Source organism: Loxodonta africana, chromosome 23 (genome assembly GCF_030014295.1).
Source record: "Loxodonta africana isolate mLoxAfr1 chromosome 23, mLoxAfr1.hap2, whole genome shotgun sequence".
NCBI classification, from domain to species: Eukaryota; Metazoa; Chordata; class Mammalia; order Proboscidea; family Elephantidae; genus Loxodonta; species Loxodonta africana.
In genome coordinates, this window is record NC_087364.1 from 71,623,689 (window position 1) to 71,637,749 (window position 14,061).

Consider the following 14,061-nt stretch of genomic DNA (forward strand, 5'->3'; position numbering starts at 1 on the left):
GCAGGGGAAGCACTCTCATGCTCGCCTTGGAGGCAAGGAGCAGGACTGTCCTTTGATCTTACAAACCCCCATGAACTCCTGTGGGTCAGCACTACAGGGACAGTGGCAGAGCCACTGGGAAGGTCTAGGAGAGGCTCTTGGGAGATGCCCCCAAAGATGGGTGACTTAGAAATGTCATGTCACAGAAGACTTTAGAAGAAAGTAAGAGTTTCAGCCCTTCCCAGGTGTTCAAATTCATCAAATTCTGTAGAGAAGTCAAGAAGGAAAATCATGAACCCAGGTCACTGGATTTGGATCGTGTTGGCGCACAATGACCTTGAGGACAGTCCCACTGGTAGCAACACAAGGTCTGCAGAAACTCAGGCAGCTGCTAACCAAACCCAAACCACACCCCTTGCCATCGAGCCGGCTCTGACTCATAGCAACCTTCTAGGACACAGTAGAACTGCCTCATAGGGTTTCCAAGGGGCGACTGCTGGGTTCAAAGTGCCAGCCTTTTGGTTAACATCTGAGCTCCTAACCACTGAGCGACCAGGCTCCAGGCCACTGCTAGCTCATGAGAAATTTGTCTTCAAGTCAAGGTGTTTTTAGGACAGGGTGGCTGCATGAATGTTTTAAATGAAGGCTGCAGAAAGGGAGCCACTGAATAGGTACAACTTAAGTAGCATTGTCGTGAGCATATATGCTGAAATTGATGTGCTTTGCTTAGGATAAATCTTGATAGCATCTTTTCTTTTAAATTTAATTTTACCCTTTACACAAGGAAGAACTGGGAGCACTGGTTGAGCTTCCAGCTTGTTAGCTTCTGGCTATGTTGTTGTTAGGTGCTGTTGAGTCGGTTCTGACTTACAGCGACCCTGTGTACCACAAAATGAAACACTGCCAAGTCCTGCACCATTCCTGCAGTTGTTATGTTTGAGGCATTTGTCGTAGCCACTGTGTCAGTCCATCTCGCTGAGGGCCTTCTTCTTTTTTGCTGACCCTCTACTTTACCAAGCATGATGTCCTTCTCCAGGGACTGGTCCCTCCTGATAACATGTCCAAAGTATGTGAGACATAGTGTCGCCATCCATGCTTCTAAGGAGCATCCTGGTTGTACTTCTTCGAAGACAGACTTGTTTGTTCTTTTGGCAGCCCGTGGTGTATTCAGTATTCTTCGCCAACACCGCAGTTCAGTGGTGTCATTTCTTCTTTGGTCTTCGTTATTCGTTGTCCAGCTTTCTCATGCATATGATGTGGTTGAAAATACATGGTTTGGTTGAGGTGCACCTTAGTCTTCAAGGTGACTTCTTAGCTTTTCACCTCTTTAAGGAGGTCCTTTGCCCAGTGCCCATGCATCTTTTGATTCCTTGACTGCTGCTTCTATGGTTATAGCTTCTGGCTGTAAGGGAGAGAATTGCAGAACAGAGGTAGGCCTTGAGGCCACTCGTCATGGCCCAGAAGCTGGGGCTGTAAAGCAGTGGACTGTGAGGAAGCTGACCTGCCTGTACGATCCAGCTCTTCCCCTGGCCTCTCCTCCCCATTGTCTTTCCTTTCACCCCCCTGGGGCCTAGCCTTTGCCCATTCCTGCTCATCTTTATTAAGTACAGAAGGTGCTTGCTAATCGAGGTTAAGGTATTTGCACCCAGCACGCCCTCTGACCACAAGGCAGGCCCTGATGGGCCCGTGGGGAGGGGAAATACCCGTTCTGTCACCTTCCTCGTGACTAGTACTGACTGAGAGCTGGGGATCAAGAGCTCATCCCAGTTTAAGGAGCAAGGTTAGGATCCTACTATTTTTTTCCACATGGTTCTTTGTTGTTGTTGTTATTTGCCGTTGAGTCATTTATGACTCATAATGACCCTATATGACAGAGTAGAACTGCCCCATAGGGTTTCCAAGGCTGAAATCTTTACATGGGCAGATTGCTAGATCTTTTCTCCTGAGGAGCAGCTGATGGGTTTGAACCTCAAACCTTCCAGTTAGCAACTGAGCGCTCAACCACTGCACCACCAGTGCTCCTTACATAAAGCCAAAGAAAAAAGAAACCAGTTGCCATCAAGTCCATTCCTACTCATAAGACCCTATAGGACAGAGTAGAACTGCCCCATAGGATTTCTAGATCCAAAGGTCAGCAGTTGTAATCCATCAGCCACTACCTGGAAATCCTTCAGAGGCAGTTCTACTCTGTCCCATGCAGTCGCTGTGAGTTGGAATCTACTTGATGGCAACAAGTTTGGTTTGGTTTTAATCTTTATGGAACCAGGCTACCACATTTTTCTCCGATGGAGTGGCTGGTGGGTTCAAACCACCAACCTTTTGGTTAACAGCCGAGTGCTTAACCATTGAGGCCACAAGGGCTCCTTACATGGTTCCTAGATGTTGCGATATTATTTGCTGACCACCACATCAATTCCCCACAGATTCGAAACGCCACCAGTATCAGGTACTAAATTCCCAGATATTTTCATGAACCCACTGTTCAGCTTCACTAATCCATCTCCATTTGTGGCCTGGTCCCAACCTTTGAATCATTGCAGCTTTGTAATATGTTCTAATACGTCATACAGCTGGTTCACTCTCATTCTTTTTCACAGCCTTTCTGTCTGTGCACGTTTATTATTTCATATAAGTTTTAGAATCAACTCGACTGTTCCCTCTTCCTGCCACTCCCCAGGAAAAACCCCATTGATAAAGTTGTGTTAAAACTATATATTAATTTAGGAAGAGTTAGTACCTTTATAATACCAAGCTTTGCTATCCACTGATTCAGGCCTTCTTTTCTCTCTCTGAACCATTTTAAAGTCTTCATATAGAAGAAACTTGTTAAGTTTAATCCTAAATATTTTGTGAGTTTTGTAAATGAAATTACTTCTTTATATTTTCTAACTGGGCATTGTTCATATATAGGAAAGCTATTCATTTTTTACCCAGCCACTTTACTGAGTTCACTCTCACTTTGTGGTATGTTTTCAGTCAATGATGTCATCTGCATATAATCAGTTGTTACTTAACGTGGGGCAAAGAAGACTGTCCATCACCCAGCAGGCGCTTCAGCTGTACCTATAGGCATCCATGGACACCTGAAATGATGGTAGTCTTCACCTCTGTGCATTTATTATTTAAAATTTTTTTTTCATCAATTGTGAAATATTTCAAGCGTAGAAAATATAGCAGATGCTAACTGTTAAGTACTTGGCTGCTAACCAAAAGGTTGGTGGTTCGAACCCACTAGCCGCTCTGCAGGAGAATGATGTAGCTGTCTGTTTTCATAAAGACTACAGCCTTGGCTTGGAAAAGGAGCATTCTTTGGTGTCCCCAGCTAGGGGTGTGGTTGAGGGATGCACTGAGCGGGGTTTCACAGAAGAGATCCTGTGTAATATGTTTTCCTGAGCCTTTGAGCTCTTTCCTCTATAGCAGGGTTTGGCAAACTAGGGCCTGCAAGTCAAATCCAGCCCACCATCTGTTTTGGTAAATAAAGTTTTATTGGAACACACACACACACACAGATTTATAGCCAGGAAACCATATGGGGCAGTTCTTCTCTGTCCTACGGGGTCATTATGAGTCAGAATCAACTCAATGGCAGTGATTTAACATACTATTCTCTAGATTTAACAGAGACTAATTTTTGCCATAGTAGCATCAGATCTCTTGTTTTTAAATAAAAAAAGATATAAAACACGGCAGATATACCTAAAGCCCTCCCCCTTCCTCTCTTGTCCCTCTTCCTCCTTCCCAGAGTGACTACTGTGCTGCAGTTGGTGTCTGTTATTCATATGCCCACTACTCAGTATTCATATGTTTTTTTTTAATTGTGTCTGATCCATGTAGGAAACATGCCATTGAACCATTTTTACATGTACAATTCAGTGACATTAATTACGTCCGCAACCTTCACGACTATCCATTTCCAAATCTTTTCATTACCCTTAACGGTACTTAAAAAAATAAAAAAGAAACATTGCCGTTGAGTCCATTCCGACTCATAGTGACCCTATAGGACAGAGTAGAACTGCCCCATAGGGTTTCCAAGGGGCGCCTGGTGGATTTGAACTGTGGGCCGTTTGGTTAGCAGCCATAGCACTTAACCACTGTGCCACCAGGGTTTACAATAACTCCCCATTTATGGAGTTTTGTATTTTAAAAATTGCGTGTATGTTGTGTGCAGTTTTAAAACGCTTTCCCGATTTAAAAGTAAGAGGTAAGTACCCATTATCAAAATTCCAGCCTTTATAGAAATTTGTGGGACAGAGAGAGAGTTAAAGTGCTCCTTAACGACCGACCTCTCAGAGAAACCTGCCATTCTCATTAAGATGTGTCATTTTTCTACCCGGCTGTTAGGTTGCAGGTCGTCAAACCAAACACTGCCTAAGCTGCTTAACCAGGAACGCTTATCCAGAGGGAAAAAATAGAAGGGAGAGATATCTGCTGTCCTGTCCTCTTCTTTACTGATAGTTGTTTATTCTGTTAAAAAAGAAAAGAAAGAAATCTCAAGAAATGTTGCTGGGACTTGAAGTGGGTTCCGGGGGGAGAGCTGTCACTGTTTGCAGCACAAAGCCGCAGACACAGCTAGACTTGATTGCTGCCCCTGATAGGAGCCCCTGCTTGCACAAAGCAGACAGCGTGGATGAGCAAGCAGCTGGTAAACTTGGAGCTTGTAGAAGACAATCAGAGGAAGTCTACGTGTAAACCTCTCCAGCCGAGGAAAGGGGGTTTTTCCTTTTGCCTTTTTCAGAGCAGTTTAACCTCCTAATTGCCTGATCCAAATTGTTTCTGAGACTATGTAGACCATAAAAAAAAAATGATTAAATGGGAGAGACAAACATGGGGAGGTCTGATTAGCAGCAGCTTCCCTCAGGAAAGGGGCTTCTTTCCTAACCCAGCACAGCCAGCCTTATACTTCCTGGCCCTGGGTGCGTTGCAGAGAGAGGAACGGTGGCGGCGTTGTAAATAGCTGCAGCTGGCTGTAGACCCTCCTCTCCTCCCTCTTAGGCTCAACCGTAGATTCTGCATACTCTGGGCATGGCTGTGCTGGTCTAAAAACAGTCTTGGACAGCATTGGAGATGACCTTGCCACATGAACTTTCAGTCAATACAGATTGTCACCTTAGCAACAAACAAGTTTGATCAGAAAGGCAATATTTTGCGTTTTTAGATGATAATTGTGTTTGCAGCTTTTGGGGGAAGAATCCATTGAACTAAAATTTTGGGAAGAATTATAAAGCTTTTCAAGGAAAGCTGGAAGGGAAGTAGTTGACAAACAGAAGTCAACACCGAATGAAAGAAAATTCCAAGAAATTGTGTACAGAGTGGCTTACTCTGAAATGTCTAGCGCATTTAATTGGGTACAAGAATTTCTCATTTCTCTTAGCTCCCCTGAGTTCGTACATTTGTATTTATTATTGTTAAATAGGTATTGGCCGTTGTTCCTAGAAGAAGTTAGAACTTAAAGTATATGCATCCATTTCATCAATGATTGTTCCTTGCACCCTCCCAGGCTTAGTTGCACGAGGGCAGTTACCAGGGAAGAATGATCGAGGAATTGAGTGTGCAAGGTGTGATTATAACTGGGTACCAAGAAATCCAAGCTGGGTCATTAATACACATGGGTGAAAGGACATGAGGGGCGTAGAGTCAATGGATTGTAGGAAGTGGTGGGTTAAAGAATTGTTGGAGTCCAGGATTAGAGGTGTTGAGTTGGAGAGACATGAGGTGATAGAGAGTACTGTGTTTGACACTGAGATTATGAGACTGCTGTAGTTGATGGGGAACCCTGGTGGCACCATGGTTAAGAGCTCGGCTGCTAACCAAAAGGTCAGCAGTTTGAATCCACCAGCCGCTCCTTGGGAGCCCTATGAGGCGGTTCTACTCTGTCCTATAGGGTCGCCATGAGTTGAAATAGACTCGACGGCAACGTTTTTGTCTGTGTGTGTGTGTGTGTATGGTATTTGATGGTGGAGCCCTGGTGGCGTGTAGCCAATGGTAATGACAAGGCCTGTCTAGGGTATGACCACGGGTGGGTGACTTAAAGTAAAGAAGAGGTCAAAGACAAGATCACTGGAGAAGAAGTCAAGGAACTGAGAGACTGGGGTAATGGAGGTATCTGCTAGGTGGAAATTGAAACCATCAGGAAGTAGGAAAGAAGTCGTACTGGAGAGAGACAGTGACCCAGAAACTAAATTCCTGAAGGAGGCTGGGGAGCAGTCCAGGGGTCTATAGATGACAGTGACCACGAGATAGAGGTTGACGGCGCAAGCGTCAGGACTGAGGGCTTTTCGGAATAGTAGTGTAGAATAGGCAGTGAGAAGCAGGCAGGACCACTAGCCCGTCTTCCACCAGGCAGGGTGCCTTCAGAGGAAGCAGCATCCTCTGGGGAGGGGGAGAGCCAGACTACCGTTAGGGCCAGAGGTAAGGGACGTGTTCAGAGAAGAGGCTGAGGACTTAGGGGCCTTTAATGCGTGGCTCCTTCTCGAGGGGCTGGTCCCTCCTGATAATATCTCCAAAGTATGTGAGACAAAGTCTCGCCATCCTTGCTTCTAATGAGCATTCTGGGTATACTTCTTTCAAGAGGAAGAACTGACACAGTACCTGCAACAACGGGCTCAAGCATAACAACAATCAGGAGGGTGACGCAGGACCAGGCAGTGTTTCCTTCTGTTGTACCTGGGGTCACTGTGAGTCGGAACCCACTCATAGGCTCCTAACAGCAGTAACAGCAACTGCGTGGCCGACTATGTTCCCAGAGGACACGGTAGAATGGGTTCAGGACCTGAGGAGCTGAAGGACGGGGGCCAGATTAGGAATGTACGCAATGCCATGGGAAGGAGAGTCTGGGGGTCTCGGGCATAAGCAGAGTCCTGGGAGGTGCAGTTAACACACTCGACTGCTAACCACGAGGTTGGAGGTTTACATCCACCTGGATGGTCCTCAGAAGAAAGGCCTGGCGATGTAGATCTGAAAAAGCAGCATTGAAAACCTGTGGAGCACAGTTCTACTCTGACACACGCAAGGTGGCCATGAGTCAGAGTCGATTGGCCAGCAAGGGTTTTTTTTTTTTTTGAGGAGGTAGCCTAAGCAGAGAGGAGATTTTGGGGATTGGTCTTGGTTTCTGAAGCAGATAATGAGGCTGTGAGTATTGGAGAGAAGGATGAGTTGGGCATTTTGCAGAAGCAAGCAGACCTCTGGGACCCTTCTCTCCTGCATGTGGTGGGTTGAGTTGGGCATTTTGCAGAAGCAAGCAGACACCTGGGACCCTTCTCTCCTGCATGTGGTGGCTTAGAGGCTGAGACTGAGGACCATAACCCAGAGCCTGTGCAAGTCGGGGGCTCCCTCTTCATCCCGTGCACCATGGTGTAGAAGGCCACTGGATCGTTACTAGGGTGCATGCAAGCCTCAGTCCTTGTAACAGTTCCAGGATTACTTAAAGTGAAACCTAGAGGGTTTGATGACTTTAAAAAAAAAAAAAATATATTGCTTTTATACCTAAGATACAATTTAGTCCTTTATAGAAAAACAGTAGTGAGCAGGTTTAATTTTGGGAGCCTTTATATTGATTCAAGGAGCCCTGGTGGCACAGTGGTTAAAGTGCTTGGCTTCTAACTGAAAGGCTGGAGATTCGAACCCACCAGCTGCTCCATGGGAGAAAGATGTGGCGGTCTGCTTCCGTAAAGATGACAGCCTTGGAAACCCTGTGGAGCAGTTGTACTCTGTCCTTTAGTCTCTGTGAGTTGGAATCGACTCAACAGCAGTGGGTTTGGTTTTATATTAAATCATTATATATCATAATGAGTGGCTTACAATTCAGATTTCAGTTCATATTTTAAAATCAACTCCCCTCTCTCCCTCTTTGCGCTCCCTACCCAGCCCCACTTTCCCCCAGAATGTGACTTGAAAACTGACAGTGTCACAGTCTTATCGACTGAGTAACTGACATTTTTTCCCCCTTTTTCATTGTAGTGAAGAAAGTTACAACGTCAATGATTATTCTTTAAGGGATCAGCTGTTGGTGGCATCTTGTGACAATGAAGAGCTTAATCCTTCTCCAGGAAGGAACAGTTCCACAATGCTCTATTCAAGACAGAGCTCCGCCAGTCACCTCTTCACTCTGACAGTCCTCAGCAACCACGCGAATGAGAAAGTGGAAATGCTGCTAGGAGCTGAGACCCAGTAAGTTTGCGAAAGGAGAGGGTTTCAGAATATCTGGTACTGGTTTTCCCCACCTAACTGCCCTTGGTCTACAGGCCCCTCAGCAACAGAAACAACAAACCAAACCCATTGCCATCGAGTCCATTCTGACTCATGGTGACCCCATGTGTTACAGAGTAGAACTACTGCTCCGTAGGGTTTTCTTGGCTGTAATCTTTATGGAAGCAGTTCACCAGGCCTTTTCTTCCATGGTGCCTCTGGGTAGGTTCAAACCACCAACCTGGAGGTTAGTAGCCAAGTACAAACCATTTGAGCCATCCAGGGATCTCTAACAACAGTTGTTCGTGCTGTTAGCTGCCGTGAGTCAGTTCCAACTCACAGCAACCCCATGTACAACAGAACGAAACACAGCTCAGTCCTGCGCCATCCTCACAGTCGTTGTTATGCTTGAGCCCATTGTCGCAGCCACCATGTCAGCCCGTCACGTTGAGGGTCTTCCTCTTTTTCGCTGGCCCCCTACTTTACTGAGCATGATGTTCCTCTCCAGGGACTGACCCCTCCTGATAACACGTCCAAGGTATGTGAGATGCAGTCCCTACATACGTCTCCCACCCCAGGCCTGCCAAGGTTTCCACGTGCTGCTATTAAAATGGGTCAGGAGCTGGCGAATCGCAACTCGGAGACGATAACAAAACCTCAGTGGTTTTGTCTGACGGGGAAAATCTTTGCTTCTAAGGAGCATTCTGGCTGTACTTCTTGCAAGACAGTAATAGTACTAACAACAGTAAAAAAATGAGTGCCTACTGTGTGCCAGGCATGTAGTCTAGGTGCTTCATTTAAAAAAAAAAGCAGACAAACCTGTTGCTGTCAAGTCGATTCTGACTCACAGCCACCCTATAAGACAGGGCAGCACTGCCCCATAGGGTTCCCAAGGAGCGGCTGGTGGATTCGAACTGCTGACCTTTGGTTAGCAGCCACAGTTCTTAACCACTGTGCCACCAGAGGTCTGGGTGCTTCGTGGAGAGGCCCTTTTTCTCATGGTGACCTCTCAATGTCTCTGAGCATGGATGTTGTCATTTTTATCCTGTACGCCCTCATTGGTGCTTTGTGCTTCGGATGGTGTGGCTTTTATTTTTATAGAGTGGTTTAAAAATCATTTCACTTTGATCATTGACAAAAGGTGACCCCCGAGCCCTAGGGAATATAACTCAACTGGTAGTGTGAGCCCAGGCCATAAATTTCCTTAGATCCCAGGAAACTGAAGTCATTTCTCAGTCACCTGCCTTCAATCAGGCCGCAGACGGCCCATGGTTTTGTCAGAAGAGATACTGAGTTTGGAAACACGTATTGATAGATCCTCTGTCCAGTCCAGAGGCAAAGCAGACGTTCTGTCTGTATCTGCAGCTTCCCTAGCAGTTAGCTTGCCTTCCATGCTGAAGCTGAAGCTGAATGAGGGAAAAGCGGTTAAAATTTCAAGTCCATTGCAGTGATTTAGTCCATTCAGAGAGAGTTGGCCAATTTATTTTTTTGGAAACTGGAACCTGTTTTTGCAACAATCATTACCCGTTGCCGTCGAGTCAATTCTGACTCCTAGCAACCCTACAGGACAGAGTGCAGCTGCCCCATCGGGTTTCCGAGGCTGTAATCATTACAGAAGCAGACTGCCACGTCTTTCTCCTGCACAGCGGCTGATGTGTTGAAACCACTAACCTTTTGGTTAGCAGCTCAGCGCCTTAAGCACTGCGCCACCAGGGCTCCCGACAATCACTACAAGGAGGAATTATGTTGAGTCCAAGGGCGGGAGAAGTGGAGGGAAAGGGGACATTTTCTAGCTCTTTGTCCTCTCAGGTTCCTACATATGTCTCCCACCCCAAACCTGCCAAGGTTCCCACGTGCTGTGATTAAAATGGGTCAGCAGCAGGTGAATCAATTGCAGCTCTGAGATGAGAGCAAAACCTTGGTGGTTTTGTCTGATGGGGAAAATAAACCCAAAGAAATGCGTCCAGTTTTTAAGAGTGATTTCAAGGGTGTTCCCGAACCATTAAAAAGAGGCCTAAGAGAAATGTGAACATGACAAATTATCCACGTAAAAGGATAAATGTTGCCTCTTTTGGCCCCAGAAGTAGCTTTTCAAAGGCTGGAGAAAACCAAGAGGGACTGACTGATGTAAAAGCTATTTGAGGTTTGAAAGTGGCCAAAATAGAATATTACAAATGAACTTGAGAGTTAACAGAGGGAGTAAATAAACAAAACAGAGATGCCCTTGTATAAGGCCCCTTGGTTCTTTAGTGGGACAGGATTCCAGGCACGCTCCCACGGACTGCTGCCCTAGGGAGTATGGCTTTGTGTGGGTGTGGTACTTGCTGGTCTGCACAGGTGACCAGCACAAGACAGACCCAAGGCCAGGGCGGGAGGAAGGCATTCCTTCAACTCTGATTTAAACCCATTGGCCAATGTTTGGGAATCGTCTCTTAAAAGGGGTGTTTAATATGCGAGAGCTTTGGATTTTCCATGACTTTTAGGTTGAAAAAGGCTTCAACATTTTGGAAGTTAGGACTTGTCCGGATGTTCTAGAGAATTCTTAGAAACTGGCGAATCTCCCTTTCATCACTTAGCCATGGTGAAAGTGTGGTTGGTTTTGCTTTTTCTTTTCCTGTTTATGAGGATTGTTTGTTCTTTATCCAGGCTTTGCCAGCACATCGACAGAGCTTTTCCTGATTCTTATTTGTAATTAACGCCGTCTCCACCAGTCGCTTCTTTGATTATTCCAAGAGAACAGGAAGTGAACTGACTGTCCAGTTCTCTTTACATCCAGGCTAGGCCCTTTCCTGGGACATCGGCAACATTCAGTCCACTCTCTTGCCTTTTGATCTTGCTGTGGACTGAATGGGTGTTCATTTCCTCAATCAGAATGCTCTCAGAATATCTGGTTATGTCACTCGTGGGCATGACTCATATTCATAGTTCTTTAATTAACAGCGAGTGGACATTCCAGAAGGGGCAGAGGTCTCCTTGGTACAGAAGGAGTGACTCTCTCACTCCCCCAGCCCTTCAATTGCAATTGAGAAGTACATAAACGGACAGATACTCTTAATCACACAAGGCGTAAAATAGCATTAATGTTGAAAGAAAATACATTACAGCTGAGGAGCACTTTACTAAAAAAATAAAACAGGCTGTTTAAAAGCCTAGCGCGGTGTTGTATGCCCTGTTTGGAAACATGCAAGTCAGGTCAGCTCTGGGTGATCTGGTTTTAGGCAATCAGACTTTTGGTCTAAGTATGAGGTGCTCTTTGCTTCTAAGATTTGCTCAGTGTATGTTGCTGTTGTTGAGACATTTCCAATATGGCAACCCAATGTGTGCTGAGTAGAACTGGTCCATAGCGTTTTCAAGGCTGTGGCTTTTCAGAAACAGATTGCCTGCTGTGTTTTCTGAGGCACCTATGGGTGAGTAACAACACCAACAACAACCCCTTGCAGTCGAGTCAATTCTGAATCACAGAGACCCTATAGGATAGAGTAGAACTGCCCCACTGGGCTTCCAAGGAACGGCTGGTGGATTCGAACTGTCAGCCTTTTGGTTAGCACCACCAGGGCTCCTCTTAGTGGGTAGGTGTGAGCATGTTTTTCAAGTTTTCCCTCTTTTATGTCCTTTTGGGTTAATATGGCTACCACTCTGGCCTTGAGTAATAAGGCTATACCACTCTGGCCTTGAGTAATTCTTGGGGTCCATACCTAAACATTTACCTTCTTTGAAAAGCTGCTGTCTGCAGAGACCACCTGGGAATATGCAAAAATTAAAATCCACAGTAGGATGGGTGTGGCTGTTTGGTACGAGGACAACGAACTCTCCTAAAACAGTGAAATTGTGGAAGCACAGATGGATGGCTTTGATTACATAAAGAATGCAGAAAAGCTCCCCGAGAGGAAATGAGTACAGTGAGCGTCTGGGATATACCAGGCTCTGAGCCAGGTAGAGAACGTGAAGAAGCGGGCCCATGGTGAGAGGTGAAGGAAGCATACAGGTAAGGGCATCGTACATCTCAGTTCTCTCGGGATCGATAGTTCAACTTTATGCCTCTTGTCCTGTTGAAATTATGTCCTTTGGCTCTCAAAGGTGTCTCATTTGGACAACAAAATAGGTGGCCACCCAAATTATAGGCCGTATGGCACACCCCCCTCATTTTCCTCAGATGTAAAATGAGGCTCACAAAGGTGAAGTGACTTGCCTAGCCAGTAAACCAGGTGCTGGCCGGTCGTCTCTGACTCCTGGCGACCCCATGTACGTCAGAGTAGAGCTCTGCTCCATAGGGCTTTCGGTGGCCGACTTTTTTTCAGAAGTAGATCAGTAGACCTTTCTTCCGAGGTCCCTCTGGGTGGACTTGAACCTCTAACTTTTGGTGGGTAGTGGCCAAGTGTGTTACCCATTTTCATCCCCAGGGACTTCTGACTTGCCTGAAAGGACACAGCTTGAGTTGGTGCCAAAGTTGGCACGAGAACCTGGAACTCCTGACTGTGGCAGAGCTCTTTCTAGTAACGCGTTTTAATCTTCTTACTGAGAACTGCCAGCCCGTGGACAGTTCACCCCCACTTTGCCCCTCAGCTTGGCCTTGCTCTGGCTCTGGAAGGAAAACTCCAGGAAGCCAGTTGCTATTAAATGTGAGAAAACTACTGAGATGTGGATTTCTTTTTTTTAAGTCCACATTGTTGCTGTTAGGTATACGCCATCCTCACAATTGTTGTTATGCTTGAGCCCATTATGGCAGCAACTGTGTCCATCCATCTCATCAAGGATCTTCCTCTTTTTTCACTGACGCTCTACTTTACCAAGCATGATGTCCTTCTCCAGGGACTGGTCCCTCCTGACAACATGTCCAAAGTACGCGAGACAAAGTCTCGCCATCCTCGCTTCTAAGGACCATTCTGGCTGTACTTCTTCCAAGACAGACTTGTTCGTTCTTCTGGCAGTCCATGATATAGTCAACATTTTTCACCAACACCACAAATCAAAGGTATCTGGAAAAACTTCTGGAAACCTAGATGGTAAATTTGGAGTATCATGTATTTTACCTAAAATGTTTAATAGGTATCGCATTCCAAAAAAATATTTCCCATTTAAAACTTCCTTCTTTTTTCCTTTGTGTTTACTTGATTCCTGGAATGCCTTGTCAGACTCCCTCGGGTTGCCAAACGTGCCTCGCCTCTCATGGCCCATGCCAGTCGGCCCTCTGCTAGGAAACCTCTCGGGGCTCTCGTGGTCACCTCTCACCACTTAGGATCTGAGAACTCGCTGTGTGTGCTGCTCTGGTTAGCTCATTTCCCCCGTAGGTTTTCTGTCTCTCACCCTCCACTGTAATTATTCCCAAACCCTAACCCACCCCTCAGCTCTCCTCTTTGTAGCTGAATTCCTCAAGAGAACAGCCTTCATTCTTTCTATTAGTTAATTCGTGAATTCTTGCTAGGTGCCTACTTCCTGCTATTCCGAGAGCTGGCGATATAGCAGTGAACAGTACAGTAGCAAGATCCCTGCCCTTTGGGGGCTTATATTCCAGTTGGGAACCTGCCGTTTGTACCTTCTGCCCTCAGGGTTTTGGTTAACAACTGAGCTCTTAACCACTGCACCACCAGGGCCCCATGTAAAACCCGGCAACATGGTCCAGGGTGAATGTTAAATGCTGGGGTGGGGTATAAGTCCAAAAGCCAAACCCGTTGCCATCGAGTTGATTCCAACTCACAGCAACCCAGTAAGACAGAGTAGAACTGCCCCATAGGGTTTCCAAGGAGCATCTGGTGGATTTGAACTGCCGACCTTTTGGTTAGCAGCTGTAGCTTGCTGTAGCTCTTAACCACTGTGCCACCAGGGCTCCGGGGAAGGGTATACATACTCTATATAGTCCAGGAAGGCTTCTCTGAGGAGGTGACATTGGAGCTAAGA

At 46.1% G+C, this 14,061-nt stretch overlaps 1 protein-coding gene across 1 annotated transcript in view; it reads left to right on the forward strand.

The window, feature by feature from the left end:
* The window catches only part of ARHGEF26 (Rho guanine nucleotide exchange factor 26), a 142,414-nt gene that overhangs the window by 111,554 nt on the left and 16,799 nt on the right, over positions 1-14,061 (forward strand). Inside the window, exon 11 of the mRNA XM_064275631.1 lies at positions 7,939-8,148. Coding sequence (XP_064131701.1) covers positions 7,939-8,148 — 210 coding nt within the window. The remainder of the gene's footprint in view (positions 1-7,938; positions 8,149-14,061) is intronic.